The 10686-nt window shown below is 37.8% G+C and overlaps 1 protein-coding gene across 3 annotated transcripts in view; it reads left to right on the top strand.

The window, feature by feature from the left end:
- LOC129392479 (uncharacterized) overlaps positions 1-2568 on the top strand; it is a 27820-nt gene extending 25252 nt beyond the window's left edge. For 2 of the 3 annotated variants that reach the window (XR_008618427.1, XR_008618426.1), the window contains exon 3: positions 628-878. Coding sequence is in view for 1 of the 3 variants with exons in the window: in XM_055087656.1 (XP_054943631.1) it covers positions 630-759; positions 888-988 (231 nt within the window). In the remaining 2 variants the exon portion in view is untranslated. The other variant, XM_055087656.1, reaches the window with a different exon arrangement.
- Positions 2569-10686: the final 8118 nt, after the last annotated feature.

The raw sequence follows: 10686 nt of genomic DNA, 5'->3' as shown, positions 1-10686 counted from the left end.
CGAACCCGTGTCCCCTGCATCGGCAGGCGGACTCTCAACCACTGCGCCACCAGGGAAGCCCTATATGTCTAATTCTTATAGTAACTTTTCATAAAAACTGGAAGACAATAGAAGTTGAAGCATTATTTGGGAAAGATGATTTGATAATGATCTAATATGATATGGTCCAAAAGTATAAATGCCTATTTGAAAAACTATATTTTAAACAAATAAAGGAGGGTGTAACAGCCCAGAAATGTTCAAATATTTCTCACTTCGATTCATACCAGATAATGCTTGCACAACACACACCCATGTGTATCAGATACAACTTCCCTCTATCACTCAAGGAAGATAATGGAATCAAGAGCATATGAACAACACAATCATGAGGCCAGCCTTGACTTTGCTCTGACTTACTTTTTATTACACTATAAATTATTTGTCAACTTCAGGACTTTCCTATTGTTAAAAAATAAGTAGTAATACACTGTGGAAGAACTCTTTGCTGGGGTTAGAAAGAATCCATTAGAATGATTTTCTTGGTCTTTCAGACAAAGCCAAGACCAGTATTCTACCCCTTTTTGACAAATAAGCGAGGTGTCATGCTTCCTCTAAAGCTAGGTGTCTCTGCCATCTCCTCACTAGAGTGGGTTCCACATGGCATCTGCCTCACTAGAGATGTAATGCCTGTGATCGCTACAGCAAGAGTTCCTCACTTTTACTGCAAGAAGGCTGCGCATTTCAGCCTTGTGCCCCGGCAAAGCAAGAACTTACAAGGTGAGAAATTTCTTATTATAGGAAAGAGGTTCAAAGAATGAGACAGCCAAAAAGAGTGACAAATATCTGCTACACAGTACATGTATAGATTAACATTATGAATAAGATGTTATTTTTCTATTTGGCAGTAAAGAATCCTGGCAGACACTGCCTTAGCCAGGTGATGAAGGTCAACCTCACCCCAGTGATAAGTCATGTACCCCCAACATACGCCAATGTGATGTCATGAGAATGGAAGTTCATCTCTGTGGTCACCCTCCCCAAAATGCACAACCCCCGTTTAATCATGAGAAAAGCATCCAGCAAGAGACAAAATACCTGAAGAGCTTCTGTCAAAAGAAAGTCATCAAAAATAAGCAAAGATGGAGACCCTGTCACAAAGCAGAGAAGGCTAAGGAGACATGACAACTAAGTATAATGTCCTGGATTGTATCCTGGAACATAAAAGACATAGGAAAAAACTAGTGTACTCTGAATAAAATGTGGAGAGCTCCGCAGACTTTTGGCTAAGATCAAATGTGAATAAAATGAGTTCAGTTAAAAGTAATGTACCAGTGTTGGCTTCTTAGTGTGACAAATGTACCATAGTAATGTAACACATTCATAACAGTGAAACTGGGTGTGTGAAGGATATAGGGGAACTCTCTGTACTGTCTTTCCAACTTTTCTGTAAATAAAAAACTATTATAACACAAAAAGTTTATCTAGAAAAAGAATACTTTTGCACCAGCTGGTTAATGTTCTTATGGCCACTAGTGTGAAAATATTCCCCCATTTTCTCCCTCCCCTTTACATCAAACTGTAATGACTGGTAAAGTACTTTAAAATAATACCATTGTCATTTGTAGCTTCTTTTCATTGTCACTGAGATTGATTCAAAGTATTTAAAGCTTGTAATTTTCTATTTCTACAGCATCCCACAAATAATCACAAGCAAGCACAACTAACAATTTTTCCTTAGATTGTTAGATCTGGGAAACATTTCTTTGCTGAGGTTATATCTGGATAGTAGTGGTTCAAAGTTACATATCCTGATAGGATCTGGGGCTGGGAATATTCTTATCCATATTAAAAGATGGGATTTAGCCTGTGACTGTGAACATAAAGGGGCTAAATCAGTTATTCTCATTGAATGAAAGACATATCTCTTCTCCATATGGAGGTAAGCTGTGGGAGATTTACCTCAGGAATTTAACAAACGATTATAAAGTTGTTCTGAACATTTTCCAAAAAATATTATTACTTATAAAACTGATGTGTAACCAAAATATATTAGGTCCAACCCTTTAATTAAAGTCAAATTCTTACTCAAGAACATACCTGTCTGTCTGAATTCTCAGCCACTGACGAGTAACTTTATTAAAAAGTATTATTTAAACCCGATTAGCTGCTGACTCCACCAGAATTTCAAAAGAGAAGGAACTGTAAACCTTTTGGGCAGGATATGGGTTTCGTGGGAAGGTTTTTTAGCAACCCTGTGTTCACAGACATGCAGTAAACATTCTGTCTACCCAGAAAGTACCCAGAAGGTACCCAGAAAGTACCTCTCTGCCAAAATTCAAACTTGTTTGATGTTCATGACGTTTCAAACATCCAACTAGTTCTGATGTTTATAACAAATAAAAGGGATTTAGTTATAACTTCTAGTGATACTGGCTGTTCTTTAAAGGACTCTCCCAAAGACACTTTTTTCATGAAAACAATTATTAAAAGCAGCAGAGTGATAAGTTGTAATGGAATGTACACTTATATGATGTTGAAGGAAAGGTATTTTTATATCTTAATGATGAAAATAATACTTAAGGACTTCTTTAAACTATGCTGATAAGAGTAATTTATCCAAAGTAGGTCTCTGCCGATGGATCTTTCAAATGAAAGCTACTGAAAAGAGTCTCAAAAACTGACATAAAGATTTCTGGATCGTGCTGCTACCCTAAAACTGGACCCAGCCATAGGATATGGACAACTCTGGAACAGAACTTGATAAACAACCTTTAGTACACAAATTTCCAACGCCAAGACAGCTGATTAATATATGTCAAACTTCTCTGCAAAGCTAAATGTGCCCATTGTTTTGTGCTTTCTCATAAAATTTATTTTTCAAACTGTCGAACACAGTTGAGTCATCATCTCATTATTCCTATGTTATCTTTTCTGTCTTTTGGGAACATTTTTCCCCAGTGCTTAGGTGAGATTTCTTCTATTTGTTACTTCTATTTCTTACCCTATTCATAGTTGGACTCTAGAGGGTCACACATAATTACCCCAGAGAACTATTTCATGGTATACAAAATTGAAAGGTAAAGTGATTTTAAACAACTCCACACTGTAGTGTGGTGTGCCTACACATAGGCATACAATCATTCATGTTCTGACTGGTGTGGCTGCAAAGTAGGCATAGCCAAAATGGGTGCTGCCTACATTCTTGCAATAGGATGAAATGGAATGAAATTAAACGGAATTTAATTCTAAATTAACTTCGTATTCATCTAATGCAATGCCTTACATTATTAAAAGTAGGATACATATTTGTTGATTAATAAATGATTGGGGAATTGTTGCAGTTGCAGAATCTGGATTATGTCTTTTACATTATATTTGTTTAGTACTGCTTTTACTTTCTTAGCCAGGATTAATTTTGCACCTAGGCAAATGATGGCCAACTATGCAGCATAATTTTAGTGTGCAAATATTATCTGACAGAGAATAAAGGTTTAAGACTCTAGTCCTCTTGCAGCAGCCGGAACCCGAAGCCTGGTGGGCCCTTCCCTCCTCGGCGCGTGGCCCGCGCGCGGTTGCAGCAGGGGCCGCTCCGCTGCTCCTTTGCTCGCGGGGGCTGCGCCTAGCCCACCAGACTGTCCCCGCACCCACCCGCCCGTTCACTGCGCAAGCGGACAAGGGGCAGCTCTGCTCCGGGGACACCAGGCCCCCGGGCCGCCTCATTCATTCATTCATTCACTGGCTGACCGGTGAAGCCAGTGGCGGGCTGAGCCCACGGCGCACCTCTCCACACCCACCCCACCCCCGAGAGCCATCCCAGGGGCGGGCACATCAACCGCCTCCACGTGGCCACCACGGTCTCCGTCACTTGCAGGCCTCGCTCCACCACGAGCGTTGCCGGAATGGCCGGGTACTTCTTCATACCAGGCCTCTTTCTGGTGTCACATCTTTCTGCTCCTGGTGTGGTAGCTGCGAGGCAGGCAAGGGTACAGCAGCCCCGCTCAGCCATTGGCTGGCGCCGCAGTGGGCCCCTCCCCAGAAGCGAGTAACTGTCTACCAGCCACGTTAGTGGTCCCGCTCAGCCATTGGTCAGTGCCACAGTGGGCCCCGCCCCCTTCCCCTCTTGTACATAAAAGGAGCCCGAAGTCGGTCGGAGGTAAGGTGGTTTTTGGAAGTGCTAGTCTGCCACCTTCTCAGTCTGCTAGCTTTCCGATTAAAATCGTTATTCCTTGTTCCAACAACTTGTCTCCCGATTTATTGGCCTGTTGTGTGGCGAGCAGAATGAGCTTGGGCTCGGTAACACTATCCCATTAATCCAGTAGCATAAATTATATATCTATATCTATACCTGTTAGACTTTTAACACTCTTAGAAAGAAAGAAGTGACTTACTTCCTAAGTTAATGAGACGTATGTCCAAATAGTTTTGATGGAGAAATGGTGATAATGAACAGGAAATGACCTGGGAGAGATAGACTTAAAGGCAATAAGATGTAGGGTTTTTAGCAACAGCTGAAAAGTAGAGGGGCATTATATATATGAAAACGCAGGGCCATAAAGAGATAATGAGTTCTCTTGTGAGAAAAACTGCCAAATTCACAGTATAAAGCTGATCATATTTGTGATTTCATGGCGAATATAAACATGATTCCTAGAAGTCATATCTTATGCTTTGCTCTCACATGAACTTTAAAGTTATGCTTTGACTTAGAGAAGATTTCAATCTTCTGTTTTTAGCTTCTACCCTTCAATTAGAGTTCCCTCATCTCAAAAACAGTCGTAAAACATGCTGATCATTTTACCCACCGAAATTGTTATAGTGGTAATTTTAATGGCTTTTAGCTATCAATGGCTGTGTGTCAACTGTTATCCCTCTGGCCCACATGTCTTTCTATTCCAAGACTCAGACTAAAGACAGCACACAGAATATATCTGATAAGGACTCATATTTAGAGTATATAAAAACTCCTATAACTCAATACTAATAATAGAAATAACCCTATTAAAAGAATCTGAATAGATATTTCTCCAAAGAAGATGACAAAGGACCAACAAGCAAAAGAAAGGATGATCAACGTCCTCATACATCAGGGAAATGCAAATCAAAAACATAATGAGATAGCACTTTGTATCCACTAGAATGACTATAATGACAAAGATAAAAACAAGTGTTGATGAGGATGTACAGAAATTGAATCCTTATCTAGTACTGGTAAAAATGCACAATGATGCAGCTTATTTGGAAAATTAGACTGGTTATTTCTCAAAATGTTAAGGGCAGAGTTGTCATATGACCCAGCAATTTCACTTCTGCATATGTATTTAAGAGAAATGAAAACATGTCCGCACAAAAACTTGCACACAAATGTTGATAGCAATGTTATTCATAATAGCCAAACAATAGAATCAACCCAAATGTCTATCAACTCATAAGTGGATAAATAAAATGTGGTATATTCATATACTGTAATATTATTTAGGAGTGAAAAGAAACGAACTACTATTACATGCTAAAACACTGGTGAACCTTGGAAGAAGCTAGTCAGTAGATTTGGTGTGTCTGTGGGTGGAGGTGAGCTCAGAGACTTCCTACTCTATCATTTTGGCCACACTCTGTACACATTAAATAGATGAATTGTACGCTATGTGAATTATATCTAAGTAAAGCTGTTACTAAAAATATATAATAGGGGCTATTTATATCAAGAATTTAAACAATATATGTGGACAAATTGAAAGAGTGGTTGCAGAAGATGGTCAAGCAACAGCTTTTCAGTAAGTAAAGTCTCATGTTGTCAATGGACTACTGGTAACGCATGTTTCTGGTCCATCAGACAATAGAATTAAATTTTTCCTTAAATGGAGAAAAAGGTGACTTCAGAAAAAGAGATTAAGGTCTCATTCGCCTATTTGAATGGTTGTCTGAGGAAAACTTGCTTCAGAATTAATATATGGGTAGCAACATCTCACCAATATCAAAGTGGATCTAAAGAACATATCTTATGAATATTTCAGGTCATAAATACAAAGTCACCTCACGAGTTTAATAGGACAATCTCATCTTCAGAATCTTTGGCACAAAAATTGACTGAAGAATTTAAAAGTCTTATTTGAACCAAAAAAAACCTTTTCTACTTGTCAAAACAAAAGTGGACTTTTGGGGATATTTTATTGATTACAGAACTCCCATTCCAATATCAACATCTTCCAGCCTTACTAGATATCATAATCTCCATAGATCCATTGACCAGGGAGGCATGGACAAGGAGAGAGGTGTGAACTTGTATAAAAGAGCTCGAGGGCTTCCCTTCCCTGGTGGCGCAGTGGTTGAGAATCCGCCTGCCGATGCAGGGTACACGGGTTCGTACCCCGGTCCGGGAAGATCCCACATGCCGCGGAGCGGCTGGGCCCGTGAGCCATGGCCACTGAGCCTGCGCGTCTGGAGTCTGTGCTCCACAACGGGAGAGGCCACAGCAGTGAGAGGCCCACGTACCACAAAAAAAAAAAAAAAAAAAGACCTTGAGAATGGACCTTGAAGGAGGAGTAATGGCATATTATCTCTACTTCTATTCAAAGGAAATCTGCCTCCTACTTCACCAAGACCAGAGATATCCACTGTGCATAATTAACTGTAGCTATAAATCTTCAGTGTTGAGGTGTGCTTGTGTGTCTGCCTGTGAATGAAATCTCATAATTGAGGAATCTATTGAAAATAATTATTTCCATATTTTATTTCTAGATATTATTTCCTAAGCTTTCCTTCCCAAAATCTCCTATTTGTAGAAATAACATTCCTCTCTTCATTTGAAAATAGGCCTCAGATCTTTTAAAATATTAAATTATAAGTATTATTTGATCAATATATATAAAGAAGACTATCTAAGCTAGTTCATACACCTTGTCATGGGAACTCATCATCAATATAAGATTACCTAGTCAGAAGATGCAATTCACTGAAATGTGTACCTTAGACACACCTGTTTAAAATAAATTTGGGAATAATTGTTGTTGAAATGTGGTGTGTCCCAGAAAGTGTCAAAAGACAGACATCACTGACAGTGGGCCTTTCTACTGAGGAAAAGTTAGTTCAGAGCTTAGTCTTAAGATTGTATTCAAATTTCACCTTCATCCCCCCAAAGTAATTGATTATCATAACTAGTTGACCATAAGAGCAATTAAGTCACAATCCTCTCACAGAAGCAGTTTATGCAGTCTCTGGCAATTGATAGATCTGATGAAACACTGCAATTTAGAAGTCTGTGTTACATATTTTTTCTTATGGAGTGATAAACATATCCCGATTACATTTCATCTTGGATTTTGTAACGTATTACTGATGATTACAAGCCTTTTCTTGTGGTTTGAGAGTTGCTCGGGTACCATGAACCTCATCTGCGATCATTCTCCAAGTTTAGTTTGAATAAACCCAATACGAATGGTTTACCTTATTAGGTAAAAGGCTAAAAATGTATTCAACCTCAACATTCCAAACGAATGAAGTTGGCCCATTAACTTGCATAAAGCAATGTCTTTCTTAGAAGAGTGAAAAAGCACAATCTTCTCCGAACACATAGTTTGGATTTTGAGTAGGTTATCACCTAATACTAATATTTAATTAATTCTGTGAGCACTCTTTAAAGAAGAAAAGAATACATAAGTTTCAAAATGTTTAAGACTCTCCCCTAAAGAGGCAGATTTCAATAAACAAAATCCCATATTCTAGAGTCTGCACCTTACTGAAGACAAGGTACTAGGTAGCTAGAAATCTGGATGATAATAGTATAATACTTCAACTTTTGAATGAAAATTTACAAATAAGTCTGTGGAACAGACTAGAGCATATCCCTGTATAGCTAATTAAGCGTTTTCAAATTATCCTAGAACCACACTCATATTAAGCCCAAGCAATGTCAAGAATCAAATCAAACCCATATTACAATACCATACTAGAAACTTCATGTCTAAACTGAGAGTCAGGTACCAAAATGTTCACTGCAGCTCTATTTACAATAGCCAGGACATGGAAGCAACCTAAGTGTCCATCGACAGATGAATGGATAAAGAAGATGTGGCACATCTATACAATGGAATATTACTCAGCCATAAAAAGGAGCTAACACCTATATATGGAATCTAAAAAAAAAAAAAAAAAAGGAAAAAAATGGTCAGAAGAACCTAGGGGCAAGATGGGAATAAAGATGCAGACCTACTAGAGAAAGGACTTGAGGATATGGGGAAGGGGAAGGGTAAGCTGGGACAAAGTGAGACAGTGGCATGGACATATATACACTACCAAATGTAAAATAGCTAGTGGGAAGCAGCCGCATAGCACAGGGAGATCAGCTCGGTGCTTTGTGACCACCTAGAGGGGTGGGATAGGGAGGGTGGGAGGGAGGGAGATGCAAGAGGGAAGAGATATGAGGACATGTGTGTGTGTATAACTAATTCACTTTGTTATAAAGCAGAAACTAACACACTATTGTAAAGCAATTATACTCCAATAAAGATGTTAAAAAAGAAAAAAAAATAAATAAAAATTAAAAAAAATAAACTAAGAGATCAGTGAGAACAGTGCCTTGTGTGTCTTATTCAATAGTGAAGCAAATATTTTGAATAAATAAATATAAGAGCATGAGTTGTGCAAGATAAAACAAATGAATGCAGATATGCGAACTAAAATCTTACCTACTTACAAATGTGATAAAAAAGACAAATCAGCAATGTGTGCAAATATAGCCTACATGTACCCAAGACAAAATTTGGTTGTTGTTAAGCATAAAGAAGTTTTGTGATATCTGTGTTCCTGCTAATTGGAGTCTGACTGAAATAAGGAACAAACCAACACCTCTCCACACACATAAATGCTCACACATACAGCAACACACACACACACACGCACACACACACACTTTTAAGATCCCAGTATGTTGACATGATCCCAGTATGTTGACATGGCTTCCACTGATGTCTTCAGAATGCCTCAGATAGAAAGTAAAGTAATTCCTGGTGTGACAAGTAAATTCTTGATCAGGAAGACCCAATTATTAAGACTCTATTGACAATGAACTTGGAGCAAGTTTCTAAGTGGCTACATAAAATAAAAATTGTCTTTCACTGCTGACCACATAAGAGCACGTAAATATATTTCACATAACCAACAGTGTGAAAAATAAAGTTGAGCTACAGCAAACAAAATGTGCCATGAACACATGTTGTTTGAAGCCATGATGAGTGGTCCACATAAAGAAGATCAATAGGATAAGAATAACACAAGAAGACAAATCCATAGAGCGCTCAAGAAGAAACAGTGGCTTGACAAATTAAGAGATTTGCGTGAATTTCTTGTGTGAAAAACTTGAAAATAAGTATGGATGCTCAATTTTAATATCATTTCATAGTAAACTATAAACATTTTTTCCTCAAAAAAATCCGATCATTTCTATTAATTATAATTCTTATAGATTTCCAGGTTAAATAATCACAGTATGTTGTTTTAGGTAGATACAAGAAGGAGAATATCACCTCTGACAGTTGTACTCAGGAGTCTGGTTCCCAGAGTAGGAAAAGCCAGAAAGAAGTACCCCTAACAGAGTGTCAATCTATTTAGGCTTACTTCTGACTAGAGAAAAGGAGATTGCTGGAATGACAATAAAATAATAGGGATTTTTATGAATTCTTACTAAGTGCCAGACACTGTTCTAAATGTTACATACGACTCATTTAAGTAACAACCCTATGAGTTAAATATTATTATTAGCCTCAGTTTATAGAAGAAGATACTAAGGCACAGAATGTTTATAGAAAAATGAAAAAGAGGATGTCCTAATTTAGTCTATGAATCAAAGGAAGTTTCTTTCCAAAGAAGTTTAGCCTCTACTTTCCTATAATGGTTAGGGTAAATTCTTAAAATTATTTGTACTTTTATATGTTGACACCTGGTTAAGATGAATCAATTGCAATGGTGACTTGGCATTCTGGATCAAACAGAATTTCTGTCCTATATTCATGTAATTGCTATAAGTTATATATATGAGAGAATCTGATGAAAAGATGCAGATATGCTAGCAATTAATTCTAGATATTATAACTTCTGATAATACAGATGCGTTTATAACAATTTTAAATTCCACATCTAAACTTCATTTCTTCTTACACATTCCACTGAATCACTAGCTTAGCATCATTTCAAATATTTATCATATAATATATAGTACAGTGGTTTTCAAGTCTGGCAGTGCATCAAAATCAGGCTGGGAGTGTACAACATTCAAGATGAAATAAGTCAAAATGTCTAAAAGAAGGGTCCCAGAAATTTAAATTTTTAACCACCTCTTTAGGTAATTCATATGACTCTTAGGTTTGCAAACCAAGAATCATGTACTAGACCTAGACTAACCTGGAGTGTCTGACACTGCATACATCACAGTTCGGAAGGGGCCTTAAAGAAGAGTAAAAAAAAAAAGTTAATCCAAACAGTTTCCTGGAAGGATTGTTAATGAAGGAGGCAACATAAATGTTTTCATTTAGCTTAGGCTTGGACCAGAAACTGAATAACGTAAATTGAACTATGTTGGTGTCCAGGTGTGCGAAGTCACACATACAGAAACATGTCAAGACTACAGTCAAAGCAAACTTTAAAAGGAGACTCAGAACTGGTTTTTTTTTTTTTTTTTTTTTTTTTTTTTTGTGGTATGCGGGCCTCCCCCTG

The sequence above is a fragment of the Physeter macrocephalus genome, chromosome 10 (assembly GCF_002837175.3).
Source record: "Physeter macrocephalus isolate SW-GA chromosome 10, ASM283717v5, whole genome shotgun sequence".
Lineage (NCBI taxonomy): Eukaryota > Metazoa > Chordata > Mammalia > Artiodactyla > Physeteridae > Physeter > Physeter macrocephalus.
This window is presented reverse-complemented; position numbering and strand designations above follow the sequence as displayed.